This window comes from Asterias amurensis, chromosome 1 (assembly GCF_032118995.1).
Source record: "Asterias amurensis chromosome 1, ASM3211899v1".
Taxonomy (NCBI): Eukaryota; Metazoa; Echinodermata; class Asteroidea; order Forcipulatida; family Asteriidae; genus Asterias; species Asterias amurensis.
Window position 1 is genome coordinate 32544703 of NC_092648.1, and position 18160 is coordinate 32562862.

General features: G+C 38.6%; 3 protein-coding genes across 3 annotated transcripts; 2 read left to right on the top strand and 1 right to left on the bottom strand.

Moving 5' to 3' along the window:
• Nucleotides 1-1060: 1060 nt before the first annotated feature.
• On the bottom strand, nucleotides 1061-4251 carry LOC139940998 (dynein light chain LC6, flagellar outer arm-like). The gene is made up of 2 exons (XM_071937409.1): nucleotides 4136-4251; nucleotides 1061-2655 (listed from the first exon to the last, which is right to left on the bottom strand). Exon 2 carries the CDS (start codon nucleotides 2651-2653, stop codon nucleotides 2291-2293), a length of 363 nt encoding a protein of 120 aa, XP_071793510.1. The 5' UTR covers nucleotides 2654-2655; nucleotides 4136-4251; the 3' UTR covers nucleotides 1061-2290.
• A 2027-nt stretch (nucleotides 4252-6278) lies between these two features.
• Nucleotides 6279-9244, top strand: LOC139941004 (dynein light chain LC6, flagellar outer arm-like). The gene is made up of 2 exons (XM_071937420.1): nucleotides 6279-6406; nucleotides 8159-9244. The coding sequence occupies exon 2, from the start codon at nucleotides 8170-8172 to the stop codon at nucleotides 8443-8445; it is 276 nt and encodes a 91-aa protein (XP_071793521.1). The 5' UTR covers nucleotides 6279-6406; nucleotides 8159-8169; the 3' UTR covers nucleotides 8446-9244.
• A 5132-nt stretch (nucleotides 9245-14376) lies between these two features.
• Nucleotides 14377-17176, top strand: LOC139941013 (dynein light chain 1, cytoplasmic-like). The gene is made up of 2 exons (XM_071937432.1): nucleotides 14377-14517; nucleotides 16029-17176. Exon 2 carries the CDS (start codon nucleotides 16042-16044, stop codon nucleotides 16333-16335), a length of 294 nt encoding a protein of 97 aa, XP_071793533.1. The 5' UTR covers nucleotides 14377-14517; nucleotides 16029-16041; the 3' UTR covers nucleotides 16336-17176.
• Nucleotides 17177-18160: the final 984 nt, after the last annotated feature.

Sequence of the window (18160 nt, forward strand, 5' to 3'; positions counted from 1 at the left end):
CGATTGTCGCCACCACGTAAGAACTGTCCAAAGTTGCCGGAAACACAGCTTCATAAGCACGAAACTTTGGAACACCATGGAAACTCTGATAAATTTAGTGACATTATCAAGGTTTCTTGTAATTATTATCAGCATTAGTCTTTAAGAGGAGGTTAATATCGCAAATTGAATTTTTGCGCCGAATTGGGGCACAGGGCATGCTCTTTCCCATTAAATCAATGAAGGTTACAACATTTGGTTTATCCATTATCCACCGCCTATGTTCTTCCATAGTAATGTTTCTGCCTTTGAGTCAAATCTTGTTAATCAACAATGGATTCTATTTTTTTTTTGAAGAGTCGACAGAGGGCGCAGTTCAACACTAAAAGCCGGGGCTATACTTTGTTTTGATGGATGAACGATGAAGCAGAGTGCTATTAATCAAAAACACTTTTAACATGCTTAGAAGTCTCACAGCTTATAACAATTAAGAGAAAATTATCATTGACTCTAGTAAACTTTATTCTCCGCTGAATTTGATATGGGAAGTCCCAATGCAGGTCGAGTTGTTCCCCCTCCAAATACAAACACACCCACCCCCGTTTTAAATTTCCTATTATAGAAGTGTTATTTTTCAAACGTCCGAGAATCAATCTTTAAAAGTCAAATAACACCATTTTGCCAGGGCCCATGTCATCCCAAATACCTCAAGTTGGAAGTCAACAACCCAGGTCACAATTTGGGCACTGCACCCCCACAAGTTGTCTTTGGCGACGAGGTTGCCCATCGCCATTTTTCGTCCAAACTGTGGGAGGGGGGGGGTAATGAAAATTGCCTCTAATCGCAAGTTGTGGGTCACTCTCTCAATACGTGACATCTCTGCAAAAAAGACGACTTCTAAAAGAACGAACATTAACATAAACCCACACGAAAATTAATCTCAACGCACTGGATTTGTCCAGTGTAAAAGTCAAAATGCTTGTGAGTGTAGATCGAATGCATCAGCTGTAAAACCTTACTATTATAAACAGCCTAAGTCAATCTCTCAACCACAATTCAGGAGTTAAACCGAGCATGCGCTTAATTTTTTATTTCAATCTTTGAGATTCACTTTTTTAGCTCCTTCATTATACACTTTGAAAATAAATAAGAACCTTATTCTGTTAGTCAATTGAAAATTTTAAAAGATTATTTTAATATTAAAGAGGGCAACTGCTTTAAACTTTCAAGTGTACCGTGGACCAATGAGAGCCTTGGGTTGGTAACACGTGGCTATACCAAAAGAAAAGTGAAAGTTACGGGCAAAATATGTGGTAAACGGGGTCCTTGACACAGAAACGGGGGAAGCAAGTGGAATAGGAATATAATTGTTGTAAATCTAAATAATACAAAATAATTAAAAAAAACAAGAACAATATGTTTAAGGATGTTTTACAAATATACAAATTGAATTCGTTGTGATTTTTGAAGATGTTTGCTCTTATCCTGCATCAAATATTGTTTCTTTGCGAAGGCCTATCGACGTGGCAATGTTTGCATGCTTAAATGTAGGGTCATAATTATTTTTGTATTTAATTTTTTTTTTAACATAATGCTGGGTCGTGGGTTCGAATCCCACCCGAGTAACATGCCTGTGATATTTATTTACTGAACTCGGGAAAGTACTGAGTATGCAATGCTAACACACATCGGTGTATGGGTAAAAACCAAAATTTAATATTCTTTATCCCCGATGCAAATTTAACATCTATTATAACATAATGCTGATTTATAGGCTATAAAAAAATGTTAAATAATTCAATACAGATCACCTTTGAAAGTTTCAGCTGAAAGGAGAGCAATCAAAACAATGTCACCAAGTTTTCATCAAGAATGTACTAACAAGTTTAGCGAGGTGGCAGCAGGCATAGTACCAACCGAAAATCTGGCAGCAGCATTCACAAACGGCCGCCACTGAAATTTGCAAACTCGAATACTCGCCTTGCTCATTTAAAAGGTGCCTATATATATCAACGGGGAGCAGTTCAAACGAAATCATAAAACTGTGCGTGATTACCACCATTCAAATATTTCAAAGAAGCTAGCTTTAAGATCGATATTATACCAGGGTTTTTTTCTGGGTCATTACAAAAGTATGACCCTACTTTTAAGAGTTTGAAATACTGGTTGAAATATTTGAACGGTCCATAAAAAAAATCAAAAGAATTACTTTTCGATCATTGTTGCTTGTCTGTTCTCCTCTGACATCGAGGCTTTCAATTCTGCCTACATTTATATTGTTAAAGTCAGACCAACGCTAATGTCCAGAGTTTTAACCAGATTTGAAGAGCAGAAATGCCGTCTGGCCAATGTAAAAATAAATGAAGCTCTTGGTTTCATGCGTGACGTAGCTTCCAAAATTCTTGCCCACGATGCAGTGCCAAGTCGGGTTGTAGGCCTTGTCGAACTCCTTCTTGATGTAGGCTGCAATGTCCTTCTCGACGTTGAACTTCTCAAGTGACGCCCTTGCGATGTCCGTGGCGTAGTCTTGAATCTCTTGATCCATGTCTACATTCTTGATGACTACCTCTTTCTGGGAGCTGTCGCCGCCGGCGCCTCCCGAGAACATTCGGCTGGACGTACTCGTCGTCGTGCGGTTCATCGAACTGCGGTTCGAGCTGCGGTTCGTCGACATGTCTGTTGAGGATGAAGAAAAAAACAAAAGTTGGTAAGACACTGCTCTGGAATTGCAAAGGTCGTGGGTTCGAACCCCAACCCGACTAACATGCATGTTATTTTTTTTTTCACAGAGCTCGGGAAAGTAATCGGTGCTAACACACATCGGTGTATAAAATGGGTAAAAAGTATTCTTTATCCCCGATGCAAATTTCTATCTTAAAGTACATTGTTTTAAATCAAACAAATTACTCTATAAATCAAAGATATCGTTTATTAAAATGTTTCGCTAAAACGTTTTACAAAGGGCTCCCGCGGTACTTTGATGAAAGTGTTCCGAGGTTTTTTATTGGTAATCAATGTCCTATATTATTACAACAAAATTAATTAAATAATCAACTAATCATTTAATTAACACTTCTATTGTCTCGGTGATGGATGAATCAAAGATAATTTCAGTTTTATCAACAAATCTTTTGTGTGCAATCGGTTTATAAATTAAACCATGCCTTAAATAAACTATTCAATGTAGGTAAATTTAATTGATATCAGAATAAAGTCACCTGGAAATTGATTTTTTTTTCTTTCAAACATAAGAGTATATGCTTACGAACAATAAAACATTTTTTTTAGTAATTGTTTGTCACGATTTATATGTTTAAAAAATATGTAAAGTTGTTTGGGGGCTGACTCCGCCTACCCCTTTTGTGACGTCAATCGAGGCAGACTTTGCCTGCAATGCGTACAGTAAACACACGTGCAAAGTACATGTACGTCCAAGTCGTGAGTTGGTACATTTCAAAAAGTGTTTTTCTGCATTCAGCAGCAATACACCTCAGCAATGTTTTTGAAACGTACAAACTCACGACTTGGTCCGTACATGTACTTTGCAATTGTGTTTACTCTACGCATTACAGGCAAAGTCTGCCTCGATTGACGTCACGAACAGCGCCCTCTCGGGTCGGGGTCTACTCTTAAATCTTGTAAATAACATAAGAACTGGTTTTTTTTTAACCTTAGTTAACTGTTTATTCACATTCCACTCATCAAAACACATATATTAGTGACAAAAGCTTTATTTTGAAAAAATACCACTTCCAGGTGACTTTAAGATCATTGCATTTGGAAAAGGGGGTAGCTTTTAAGTTTTAAAGCGGCTACACTGAATGACTTGCCAATTGCAAACTTTTGTTGCTAAGTACACTACAGTGTTAGTTAGTATCTAAATCGCATTCATCTAACCTTTTTACAGTGTAAGACGGGTACTTTCAACTCGATTTTGAGGGAAGTTTGTTCCAATTTCACAACAGAGTGACACAGAATGACTTTCACTCTCAAAAGAGTGAAACTGACACCACTCGGACAAGAGAGTGAATTTTTCACTACATTAACAGAGCAAACTATACCTTATCAACAACTTGTCGTTTTAATTGACTTAAAATTAAAGTTAGTTTGTAGGAAATATAGATTATAAAATTATTCACAATAGGGGTGTGTCTACCTGTATTCTGTAATATCCCTCACTCGGCTGTTTGACGCTCCTCTCGTTCCCCTTGGTCTCTCGGAAGATGTAGAACAAGATCGATTTATCTGGACAGACTTTCTTGAGAAGCTTTAATATTTGTGTTCAACCTACTCAACTATTCTGCCATTAAATACCCACGCTGAAGGATAAAGGGGCGTGAATCAAGTCGAAAGCATCACCTTCGTACAACGTGAGTTTCCGTGAAAACAGACACAATCTAATTGGTCAAAAGCTTGTTTATAGTTCAGTCATACCGTTGCCATTGTTCTCAGAGCAAACTGGCTGGGTGCAATGTGCCGTTCCAGTCTTCGGTAGCTTGTTCGCATTCGCGGAGTGAATTCTTGTTCAACACCTCTCATCTAAAAGACAAAGGAATCAAGTGAAGCACTGTTGTCAGTTGAGCCCAACGCGGGCGTGGGAAACTTTGTGAAGTAGGGAGTTCCACAAACCAGGGCAAAATGTACCAGAGGTTACGAAGATACGGGTGGGGGCTGGGGCTACCAAAAAGCATCGAGTCCCCAGGGGTGGGGATTCCTGCCGCACGGTTAATTCACCATCCCAATCACTCCAAAACAAAACAGGATTTTGCTTCATACTTCCAATGTTGTCAGAGAACAGCAGCCGATTTCACGAAACTCTAGGATTAATCCTAACTAATTAATAACCCGTCCTAACTTAGGATGGGTTCAATGCGTCCTACGTATTTGGATACGGAACTCAACTCGGGCCCAAGTCCTAAGATTAATCCTAAGTTAGAAAGAGTTTGGTGAAATCGACGGCAGATATATTACGAAGTCATGGTGCAATGGTTGAAGGGTGTGGTCACGGAAAGGTGACACTCCATCAATCCACAAAAATCACCCAAATCATCAAACTCTGTCATAAACGCCAAAACGCATCCCCCATGAAAATATCTATAACATCCCGGGAACTTGAGTGAGTCGCAGTCGATCCAACCGTCCCCCTTGTGCTATTCATGATCAAGGCCGCGTTTTGTTTTTTTTAAGTTTTAACCTGTCAATAGCACAAGTGAATTTATTTGCGTAGATTTGATTTGATTTGTTCGAAAGAGACGCAGTGCTGGATGTGGGATAACAGCCAGTCTTGGTAAGGGGTTACACGAGGAAACATTTTAGATAAAAATAAACCATAGGAACTGAAGGTGGGAATTTATATTCCTCTTAAAAACTGTCTAGATTAAAGGGGATTGAACACCTCGAAGGAGTTGGAAAGAGACGTTGTGCTGATATGTGGAATGCTATACTGTTGGAGTGGCAATTTGTTCTACACATCACAAAAAACCAAGAGTATGTGGTTGACATTTGACAAAACGACATGAAGAAACATTTTATATGAAAATAATCTCAAATGAGCTGAGGGTGGTAGTTTCTTGAAAAGTCTAATTAAAGGGGGATGAAACATGCATCTTGACGCAGTGATGGATGTGGGATATAACAGCCATTCTTAGTAAGGGGTTACAAGAGGAAACATTTAAGATGAAAATAACTCATAGGGCCCTATAGGTAGACGAAACATGCACCTTGCAAGAAGTTCAAAAGAGACGCGATGCCGTTGTGTGGAATACAAAGCTGTTATCGCAGGAAGGAAAACGTATGATGTTGACAAAACGAAGAGAAAACAAACCCGATATAGCGATACAAAAAAATTAACACTGAATTCATTTGTCACTCCTTGACTGTTGTTTTTAAACTACCGTTCTCAAGAGAGTTGTTTTTACAAAGCTAAGGTTTACGGCCTTGGCGCGAACGAAACAAGCTACCGGGTTCAGGATTTATACGTTCCCAGCCAATCAAAAGTCATTCTTCTCCATGGTGACCAATCACAGTCACTAACCGTCCCATTGGAATGTAGGCGTTATTGTAGTCGCTTCGTAGGATGACACTTCAGTCATCTGAGCACACCTCTGGAAATCGAACGAAAGAGAGATGTTTTTTCTAGGGATAGTCCTGAAGCCAGCGTCCTTCAGACGTAGGCTACCGCATCAATTCTGAGTCAGCAACCAATCAACAGACAGAGTCGAACTTTTTAAGCCAATCACGGCTGAGGAAAAGTTTTCTGATACCAATGGCGATCACACTGCAGCCTTCGATTCAGAGTACTTAAGGGGATAATTTTACTCCCGGTTGTCCAAAACTTCTCTACTCGAATCTTCAGCGGCAAGACTATTTTGCTGTATCGTGTGGTGTTGTCCAGATAAAGAGTGGTAACCCAACAAAGGGATCAAAGGTAGGAGCATAGATTGTCTTTTTGTCTTTTTGATTTATTGGCAAAGTTATCAAAAAGATACTTATTCGAAGTTACTATTTTTTTAAAGTTATACAAAATATATTTTTAAGGTCACAAGTAAAATTTCGAGCTGAATACAGTGTCTGTTTTTCTAAAGTTGACTTATTTTCGAAAAGCTATCTTTTTACCTTTTTATATTTTTTTGTACACAAATAAAGTTAAAAATATACACGATAATCAAAGTGAAGAAACTTTTTTCATGAGCACTAGAAATCTTAGTGTTCGGGGGTTTCGGTTCCCCTTAAAGATACTGGACAAAGTTGTCTGGTAAATTGTCAAAGACCAGTCTTCTCACTTGGTGTATCTCAACATATGCATAAAACAACAAACCTGTAAAACTCAGAGCTCAATTGGTCGTCAAAGTTGCGAGATAACTATTTTGTGTTGTTCTGGTCGAATAAATAACAATAATAATAATTTTAAAAAGAAAAAAAATACCCTTGTCACACGAAGTTGTGTGCTTTCAGATGCTTGATTTCGGGACCTCAAATCTATTCTGAGGTCTCGAAATCAAATTCAAATATTTAGTGTAAAATTACTTCTTTCACGAAAACTACGTTACTTCAGAGGGAGCTGTTTCACAGCTTCCCATTGCTTGTTACCAAGTAAGTTTTTATGCTATCAATTATTTTGAGTAATTACCAATAGTGTCCCCTGCCTTTAATTAACTAAACTCAGTTGTGGAGGATTGTAAGAGTATACTCTATTAGGCCGTTGGAGTTCTTTCTCAAGACACGGGGTTGTATACCTTATTTTGTTTGGCAAAACAGTATTTGCCAAAAGATTTGAATGATATCTCTTTTTTAGACAATAGTTATAAGCACTGGACACTATTGGTAATTGTCAAAGACCATTCTTCTCACTTGGTGTATCTCAACATATGCATAAAATAACAAACCTGTGACAATTTGAGCTCAATTTGGTCATCGAACTGTGCGAGATAATAATGAAAGAAAAAACCCCCTTGTCATACGAAGTTGTGTGCTTCCAGATGCTTGATTTCGAGACCTCAAATTCTCAACTTGAGGTCTCTAAATCAAATTCGTGGAAAATTACTTCTTTCTCGAAAACTACACTACTTAACTTTATATTATCAACCCCCCTCCCCATCACTCGTTACCAAGTGAGGTTTTATGCTAATAATTATTTCGAGTAAATACCAAAAGTGTCCACTGCCTTTAAGGCAGTGTACCTTTTGGTAGCTCCACTAATTAATGACCATAGACAATCACTTGGTAAGAAGCACTGCAGTTGTTGATATTTAGAAATGTGGTTTTAGAGAAGGATTCAAAAAATATTTCAATCTGAGAAACGTTTCTGTGCATGAAATAATGATCATAGACTGTGTGTTCTAATGATGGATTGTTCCTCCTTCGTGGATAAATAAATTGTCTGCAATATTATCTCAAAAACGTTACCACATTTTGAAATATAATAATTTCACAATTAAGTTTGTTGTATGTGTTGTCGGTTTGAGTCCCGCTTCAGTCCATTTATCTTTCGTTCGAAGCCAAACTATTTAAAATAGTACCCAGTCAGTTTCCCTTGTGGTTTATTACTTGAAGTGTAGTATACTACATTCAAATAGGATTAAAACAACTGTACGTATCAACAAAACAAATCAAAGGTTACATTTGCCTATTTGGAGAGAAGTTGAAATAATATAAATGAACGTCTTATTTTATTTTGTAGGTCAGGTCAAGATGAGTCAAACGGATCCCAAGGCGGTGATCAAGAACACTGACATGGACGAGGACATGCAAGACTACTCCATCAGCCAGGCCAACAAAGCCTTAGAAAAATTCTCCGTTGAGAAAGACATCGCTGCGTACCTGAAGAAAGAATTCGACAAAACCTACTCGCCATCGTGGCACTGCATTGTGGGGAAGAACTTTGGCAGCTACGTCACCCACGAGACCAAAAGTTTCATCTATTTCTATTTGGGACAACTTGCAGTCTTGCTGTATAAATCAGGATAGGCGACAGAGGGCAGTCTTCCCGAGAGCTGATAGACTAATAGCAGGCTTAAAGGCCGATGTTGTTTTTGTTACTCATCAGATGGTGTTAAAACTGTATTTCACCAAGTCAACGATCTTTTAATGTGAACGGTACAAAAATGGACAGGTTAATATAAACTTTAGCAAGCCTAAAGTATCTCAATATTTAAGTGAAAGAAATTGAGGCTTTTTCTACATACCCCAATCGACAATCTACGATTTGCTATAGGGACCAGACCAGCAAATGTACATTCATTGTCTCTCTGTGTATTGTCTGTCGATGCGAAATCTAGCCAAGTAACTCATAGGTACGGGACACGGGGGGTGGGGCATTCCACCCCCACCCCCAATCGAAATCTGCCTCTCTTGAATTCTGAAGTTTTTATGTTATTACCAGAATGTATAGCGGTCATGTAGTAATTTTATTGTGTTAAAATATTTTCTATTTACACGCAGATAATATAATCTGCTTTTACCACGTAAGATTATCTAGTATAACAATTAGTGAACAGCATCACAAGAGCCTGAAAAGCCCGGTCATGTTTTAAGGAAAGATGCAAAGGGACAGTTGCATTTTTAATTGACCAGAAGTATGGCATTGAACAGTTACACTGCCATGTTTTTGCGTCGATTTTCTTTTTGAAACGCGGCGACTTTTTTTCGTGGGAGTTTGTTGTTGGCGGCGACTATTTTTTATTTGGAGGCACCTTTTTTTACTCGGAAACTTTTAGGCGATGCCTTTTTTTTTTGGCAGTGACTTTTTTTTGGCAGCGACTTTTTTTTTGGCAGCGGCATTTATTTTTGGCGGCGCCTTTTTTTAACGCGTCGCCTTTTTTGGTTGTATTTGTGTTGGGGAATTCCCATCCCCTTCCCCCTTCCCCCTTCCCCCTTCCCGTCCCCCTTCCCGTCCCCTTCCCGTACCCCTTCCCGTCCCCCTCCCCCACCCCTTTCCAATCCCCATACACACAAACATAACCCGGAGGGTGACACGTACAAAAAAACGCAGCCCGAAAAGAAAGTCGCCGCCAAAACGAAAGTTGCCGCCAAAAAAAAGTCGTCGCTAAAAGGAGAGGTATCGCTTAAAAAAAAGTGGCCGCGTTCCATTGAAGGCGCCACCAAAAAGAAATAGTGGCCTACCAAAAATAAAGTTTCCACTAAAAATGGCGCCGCGTTAAAAAATAATGACAGGTTAAAAAAGTAACCGTGTTAATATCCATTATAAAAAATAAGCGGCCCCTAGAAACTAATGGTGCACACCTTGTGGCCCCCACCCCCTACAATGTTGGCATAGTTTTGCCTCTGGCGAAACCCAGTATTTATTTAGTCCTGATAAAGGATGTTTCCAAAAGTTTGAAAGTGTTAACCAAAACAAGATTTGAAACATTGCATTTGTTATCACCTTTATTCTTTGTAACATGATATTGTGTACCATATACACACACCACACTAAACCCTTGTCGATGACTCTCTACTAAAAGTTTGGTGCTTTGAAATAAATACTTTTATGTAAAGTTGTCAATATTCATGTTATGTTTATAATACTATGATTGAAAATGCGTTTATTCTTGAATCCTTGAATTGTCTGTACAGTTTTTTTAAGAGTATATATAGGATCTGGATGAGATAAATGCTTCTTGGCAAGAATGTGATCTCAACCCCCCCCCCTCCCCCACTCCTCCACCCCCCCCTCCACCACCCCCGCACACAGATGTACTGAACTTTGTCTCCTGTTGTTTTACTGCACCCCCCCCCCCCTGAACTTTCCGATGAACAGGCTCGTCTGGGATGAAAAGGCGGGGCGCCCCCCAAAAAAAAAGAAAAAGAAAAAAGAAAGTTCCCCACACTCCCCTTCCACCCAACTTCTCTATCATATCCCCCATCACCTCCCCACCCCTACTTGTAAATAACAATTCGGCATAGATTGGTAGACTTGCCCAGTCCCTCCGAGCCAGTCGATGTTGCGTCCTCTTCCGCAAAGCGTCGCTAACCAAGACTACACCGCCCGCCCCCACCTTGCCCCGCCCTGCCACACCCACCATCCAAGTTGAGGTCATGTTATACGACGAACGCCTATTGAATACGATGGTAAAAGAAAACAATTGGGAACGTATGGACAAGTTTTTAGAGACAAGTGCCCGATGTAGTCTAGTCAATCTAAGCTAAACTATGGCTTCACCTAGACAAAATTGCAACAGAAATGATGTTTTTGTAAGTGTCTCCTGAAACCCTCTAAAACAACATCCAAATAGTAGAAACATGTAAGCAGGGGAAAAATGCATAGGCAGTGGACACTATTGGTAATTACTCAAAATAATTGTTATCAAAAAACCTTTCTAGATTACGAGTAATGGGGAGAGGTTGATAGTTTACAACATTATGAGAAACAGCTCCCTCTGAAGTGACGTAGTTTTTCGAGAAAGAAGTAATTTTCCACGAATTTGATTTCGAGACCTCACATTAATTTAGAATTAGAGGTCTCGAAATCAAGCGACTGAAAGCACACAACTTCGTGTGGTCATCGTGCGACAAGTGTTTTTTTTTCCCCATTAATATATTGCAACTTCGACGACCGATTGAGGTCAAATTTTCACCGGTTTGTTGTTTTATGCATATGTTGATAAATTATACACCAACTGTGAAGACTAGTCTTTGACAATTACCAATAGTGTCCAGTGTCTTTTATATGTATAAATTAAAAATTGCCGTTTCCCCTTAAAATACGCATACGTATACGTATGATTATTGTGAGTGCCGGTATTTTTTTCTCAATAATTATGCCAAAGACCCCCATGGTTATGTGCTGAGATACAGCTTTGTTGGTTGGTGCCTGAATAATTTCTAGTTAGTGCTTTTTACTGTGTGTAAACCGGATGCTCTCAACAATTGGTCCTTTTATGGTCGCTAGGTTTTTTAAATTTTATATGATAGGGCAACTTTTCCTAAATAAAAAAATGAGCGCATTTATGGAGGGGTGCTATGGACAACTGCCATACAAATTGATTGTTAAGCTTTGAAGTCACTTAAAGTCACCTGGAAGTGGTATTTTTTCAAAATAAAGCTTTTGTCACTAATATATGTGTTTTGATGAGTGGAATGTGAATGAACAGTTAACTAAGGTTTTAAAAAATGAGTTCCTGTGTTATTTACAAATTTAAGAGTAGACCCCGACCCGAGAGGGCGCTGTTCGTGACGTCAATCGAGGCAGACTTTGCCTGTAATGCGTAGAGTAAACACAATTGCAAAGTACATGTACGGACCAAGTCGTGAGTTTGAACGTTTCCAAAAAAGATTTTTTGTTTTTTTTTCCGGCAATGCCGACCAGGTGTATTGCTGCTGAATTCAGAAAAACACTTTTTGAAACGTACCAACTCACGACTTGGACGTACATGTCCTTTGCACGTGTGTTTACTATACGCATCGCAGGCAAAGTCTGCCTCGATTGACGTCACAAAAGGGGTAGGCGGAGTCAGCCCCAAACAACTTTATATATTTTTTAAACATATAAATCGTGGCAAACAATTACTAAAAAAATTGTTTTATTGTTCGTAAGCATATACTCTTATGTTTGAAATTTTTTTTTATTTTATTTCCAGGTGACTTTAAGTTATAACGATACTGAATTGAGCCGGGTGCACTCTCGTCTTAAAAAAGGTCTGGCACAGCGCCCCCCCCCCCCCCCCCCCCACCCCCACCCCCAACAGTCTGGCTGATTCAACAAAGTAATTTCGTATTTTATTTTAATGTTTTCTACTTTTCATCCTAACATCTTTATCCTGCATGCTGTCCGCATAATTATAACAAAGAATGCTTTCCTTTGAAATTAACCCAAGAAGCCCAATGGCTACCAAGTGACTTCCAACGGTCTATATATGTATTCATAAAGAAACATCTAAGAGTACATTAATTTATATCGTATAGCATTCAAGAAACAGGGGCCAATTTCATAGAGCTGCTTAAGCAAAAAATTTGCTTAAGCACGAAAATAGCTCGCTTATTTTTCACATGTTACCGAAAAGAATTTCATGCCATATACATTGCTTGTGACTGGTATTTAGCTGTGGTTTACTTAGCATAACAATTGAGTGGACCCTTGGCCGGTAATCTGATTTTACTAAGCAAGGATTTTTTTGCTTAAGCAAAGTTTTGTGCTTAAGCAGCTCTATGAAATTGGGCCCAGATCACAACTTGTGAAAGTTGCAGTATTCGGACGGTCACATTTTTCGTGAAAACAGTGACGGGCATCAGGTGGGTATTTTCAGTTATTGTTTGCTTAGAATGCTTCAACATCGAATCATTTGAGAGACAATCTGCCTTTAGTGAGCAGTGAGTAGTGACAACATTTTAGTTTTCGTCGATTTACACTGGTATATAGGGCCTGTTGTAGAAGTTTGATTTAAAATTTGATTGATTAAAATTTCCCATCACTTTATTTTAAAAGGAATACTTGCCCTTATCTTTCATCTCGAGTATTCCCCTTTGAGTGAAACCCTTTCATGGTTTTGTTTTCTTGTTAAGTTTCTCCCACTGATTACGTGGGATTTTCCAATCAGATTTTCGCTCCCATCTTAAGCTGAATATGAACACGTCTTCCCAATGGTACATTCAGGCATCTGGGTTTACAGGGCATCAATGATACAGTTACAACTTTTGTTTAGATGCATGACGTCATAATTTTTACCCAAAATGAGGCTATAGGCGCACGTTCCCCGTCACTTGCAGTGGCTGCGCCCATCGCCTCGTTTTGAGTTCGCATTGTGACGAACCTCATGCATAAATATTAAGAGAGGCGTATACAAAAGCTTTCGATAACATTTCACTAGGAGGCAGAGGCGCAGTTAAAAGGAAGTCAGTTTTTATGACACCAAATTTGAATCTGATGAGCGCTATCGTCAGTAATGGCTCGCAGATTGTCTGTTCCTAGTAGGAATAATTCGGCAATATCTAACAATGCGACCACCATTTGAAAAATAAATCACGGGTTAGTTTTATTGTATTATACAGGACTGAAATAATCGCACGGTTAAAAAAAAAATGTACACCGTGAGGATCACACAGCATTTGATTGTATTGTACAACAGAATGATTTAAAGGCAGTGGACACTATTGGTAATTACTCAAAATAATTATTAACATAAAAACCTACTTGGTTACGAGGAATGGAGAGCTGTTGATGGTATAAAACATTGTGAGAAATGGCTCCCTCTGAAGTGACGTAGTTTGCGAGAAATAAAGAATTTTCATTGAATTTGATTTCGAGACCTCAGATTTAGAATTTGTGTCTTTAAGATAAAATTCATCATTATTAGATAGAATACTGTCAGCCCTTCCGATGTCAATGTTAGTTAGGTTTTGTTTTTTTGGTTGACTAAAAGTAAAACCCTGGGCCAGAATATTGACGGTATTAAAAAAAAAAAAAAAATAAACTAAAAAAAAAAAATAAACTGAAAGCGATTGAACCCCGAAAAGGGAAATATTTTCGTTTAGTAAAAGTTGCCTTCTCTACCGGGGGCAGCAACTGTCATGTGTCACACATCCCCCCCCCCCCCTTATACAATCCTCGGCAGTTTGAGCAACAACCTTGAGACTTATGCTTACTCAACCACACCACACCATACAGCAAACATGGTCATTGTCATGGTAAACTCTGCCGACGACTTAAAAATATTCCCAGCAACTCCAAGGGCAACACTCGGAATGTTTTCAGGGACCAGATATTGTTCCCTACGCAGCGACAAGAGGTGTTAAAGAAATCAGTCTGATTGAAAGCGAGCAAGTTGCCGGAGAGAGGGTGCCGAGTGTAGCCACCGAAACACCGTGGGAACTTGGACCCAAAGAGATGTGACTGTTTCTCGTGGAATTTCATGTTATGTTTATAAAAGGTTGGAAGAGATTTCAGGCCCAGTCAGCGTTTCTGAAGTTCGACACAAACTTCACAGGTCTTTACAGAAGTCAGTCACGTTCCGGTACCTCCTCTTCCTCCGTCAGATAAAGAGGGAGATAATACTATACCAGTCGAGTGTTCATTTTCTGGTCCTGTCACCTACAACCAACCCGGTGAGTAGGACAGTCAATTTTGTGAACTTGTTATGTTAATTGTTTTAGAACAACAACATAATATAAGGACAACAACACAATTCTATTAGCCATATGCTAAGGTGTTCCAGTGTTTGTTTTCGATTTAACTGCTCGCACTATTTGTAATTACTCAAAATAATTATTAGTATAAAACCTTACTTGGTAACGAGTAATGGGGAGAGGTTGATGGTGTAAAACATTGTGAGAAACGGCTCCCTCTGAAGTGCCATAGTTTTCGAGAAAGAAGTATATTTCCACGAATTTGATTTCGAGACCTCAGATTTAAGAACTTGAGGTCTCGAAATCAACCATAAAACGCACACAACTTCGTGTGACAAGGGTGTTTTTTCTTTCATTATTATCTCGCGAGTTCGATGACCGTTTGAGCTCAAATTTTCACAGGTTTGTTATTGTATGCCTATGTTGAGAAACACCAACTGTGAAAGTTATAGTCTTTGACAAATACCAATCGTGTCCACGGTCTTTAACTTGTCAAAATATTAAAATTAAAGGAAAGGTATACGTTTGGTAATGACTCCTATTGCAACAGAAATTTTTGGCTGGATGAGGAAGGTTACAGCAGCTTTTGATATAGTATAAGGCATTTAGAGAAACATTTCACTTCGAAGTAATGCATGGTTATGTAAAAGGATAACAGATTGTATGCCCACAAATTTGAATGCGAGAAGCCCATCAACCGTGTAACCCTGGGTATTACTGGTCAAAAGAATAAGCTCAGGACATACCGTAGTTTCAAAACCCAGTTTGAATTTGAGTTATATTTACAATGTGTTAACAAGCCTTCTTATCGCCATTCTTTGGCCCGTTTCAGATGCTCTTTCACACAAGCTACTTATTGAAATGGGAAGGCATATCAGGTTAGAGTCAAGCCACTGAATTTGCCTGCATTGTCACCTTGATGTTGAAACAGAAATTCATTTTCTTCTTGATTGCCCCTTATACAACGACCTTAGGAATATTATGTTGGTTTATACTATTGATCATTACAAAGGCTTTGAAACTCTTGGCAGGGAAGACAGGTTTAAGTTTTTGATGGACACTCCCGATGAAGCTATTATTATTTGCGTTGCCAAGTACATCTTTTTATTTACTGTTTTAAAAGAAAATCAAACTGTGTGATTATTTGTTTTTGTTCTAAGTTAAATTCCTTTCCGTATGACTTATTCCATCACTGTATTTTGTTTTTATAATATTGTTACCCTCCCCAGGGTTATGGGGTGTGTTCCAGTTTGGAATAAAACATAATTCAATACAATACAATACAACTATTCTTCCCGCTGCACTGTTCGATCCGGATTTTAGGCGATATCTAAAAATTGCGACCACTCTTTAGAAATGAAATAATTCAAGATGTTAGTTTTGAAGAGTAACCTACAGCTACGATGAAGATTGGAAATAAGTTCAAAAATATTTTACTTTTATTTATTTACTTTTATTTGAATGTTTACTTGTTATTTATTTCTCGATAGATCTTCAATCAAGATGAACCGCTCCAGGGGAATCAGCGATGATAAACAACCCGCTGTCATAAAAAATGTGGACATGGACCAGGAGCTACAAGATCACGCCACCGAACTCGCGGATCGTGCTCTTGAAAAGTTCAACGTCGAGAAGGACATCGCAGCCTACATCAAGAAAGAGTTTGATAAAGATCACAGCCCGACTTGGCACTGTATCGTAGGCAAGAGTTTCGGAAGCTACGTTACGCATGAAACCAAGAACTTCATCTATTTTTACATCCGCCAGTATGCATTTCTGCTCTTCAAATCTGGTTAAAAAGTTCATCAATGTTGTGTGACGCATGACTCTAAAAAGAAATGTAGGGGCCTACCGTGAAGACACTCACAGCGGACTGATCGAAACGTCGTTGTTTTAAACCTTAAACCACCCCTTGTCCTGAACTGAGAAGGTTCCCGAATTCCGAAAATCTACTCCGCGGTAGTAGAATATAAAGCAGGACAACTTTCTCTACCTGGCAAAGAATACACAATGGTGTGACCGCAATCTGCAAATCAAATAATGTGTATTGATTAGTATTACTCGCCATGTAATGCCTCAAATCTCATAAGATAAACTGTCTACGTCTTACTCAATAATTGTTTGGTGTTTTCTTCTCTAGGGAGGAGTTATACTTCTCCCATATATGACTTTTTTTCACCCTTACTATTACATTTGTTTTATATTTATTTTGTTGTATATGAAATCACATTTTCAATGTTCACATAAATTTCTTTGGGGCAGTATAGTACACTTTTTGAAAAGAATGTCTCTTGTGTTCCTGCTGCTATACTCACACACACACGCAAACCCATACTGGGATCGAGGATGGGTGTACCGTCCCCGTGACCACACCGCGCTTTTAAGCAAATTATCGACTTGATTTCAAGACTATCCTGATGCATGCAGTGCATGAATAAAGTTTGCGTGTAAAATACACTGCAAAACTATCAGCAGAATTTCAGGATGAGTGCCATCATTCCGTATAACTATTATTGCTATCACACTCTCAAAATGATTTACTGTTTTTTCGTATTGTTTGTTACTGTTTATTTGTATTTGTCTGTCGCATGGTACATTATTTTTTCCATTATATGTAGTAACTGTTTTTAAAAATATTTGTGGGTAGATAGTATTTTGTTATGTTTTTTTTTTTTTTTTTTTGTTTGTTTGTTTGTTTGTTTGTTTGTTTGTTTGCTTGTTTGTTTGTTTGTTTGTTTGTTTGTTTGTTTGTTTGTTTGTTTGTTTGTTTGTTTGTTTGTTTGTTTGTTTGTTTATTTGTTTGTTTGTTTGTTTGTTTGTTTGTTTGTTTGTTTGTTTGTTTGTTTGTTTGTTTGGGTGGGTGTTTGTTGGAGTGTAGGGATGTTTGTTGGTTTTGTGGGGGGGGGGGGGGTGGGGGTAGCAGACGTTGCTTCATTTGTGTCTTGTGCACATTACTATTCTTGACTGTGTTTATAGCTATCCTGATGATCTAAATGACTCGATGTACGCCATGATGCAATTCAGCACAAGGCTGCCATATTATTGGTAATGAATAAACGAACCTGTAATGAATCGATAAATGAACGAATGACCGTCTCTGTTAAACCCCATAAATTAGTATGTATGTTGATTGCAAACCATTTTAGTAGGCCCAATAGGTAATATTGAGTACGTAGTGTACTCTCCTTTGCTCTCAGCCCCCCCCCCCCCTCCTCGCTGGTCTGACCAGATTGCGCAGATTAATGCAGTCACAAATTAATTCGTGAATAACTATTTTTAAGACTAAAAAATACACTTCGAGAGGAATTATAGCAACTATTAAAGACACTGGACACTATTGGTAATTGTCAAAGACCAGTCTTCTCACTTGGTGTGTCTCAACCTGGGGCCTATGCATACAAAAACAAACCTGTGAAAATTTGAGCTCATTTGTAGTCGAAGTTGCGAGATAATAATGAAAGAAAAAACAGCCTTGTCACACAAAGTAAGTGTGCTTTTAGATGGTTGATTTCGAGACCTCAAATTCTAAGTCTGAGGTCTCGAAATCAAATTCGTGGAAAATTACTTCTTTCTCGAAAACTATGTCACTTCCGAGGGAGCCGTTCTTCACAATGTTTTATAC

Bases quoted from the DNA above. Each gene is read 5' to 3' on its own strand.
- LOC139940998 (XM_071937409.1), bottom strand. From the start codon at position 2,653: ATGTCGACGAACCGCAGCTCGAACCGCAGTTCGATGAACCGCACGACG.
- LOC139941004 (XM_071937420.1), top strand. From the start codon at position 8,170: ATGAGTCAAACGGATCCCAAGGCGGTGATCAAGAACACTGACATGGAC.
- LOC139941013 (XM_071937432.1), top strand. From the start codon at position 16,042: ATGAACCGCTCCAGGGGAATCAGCGATGATAAACAACCCGCTGTCATA.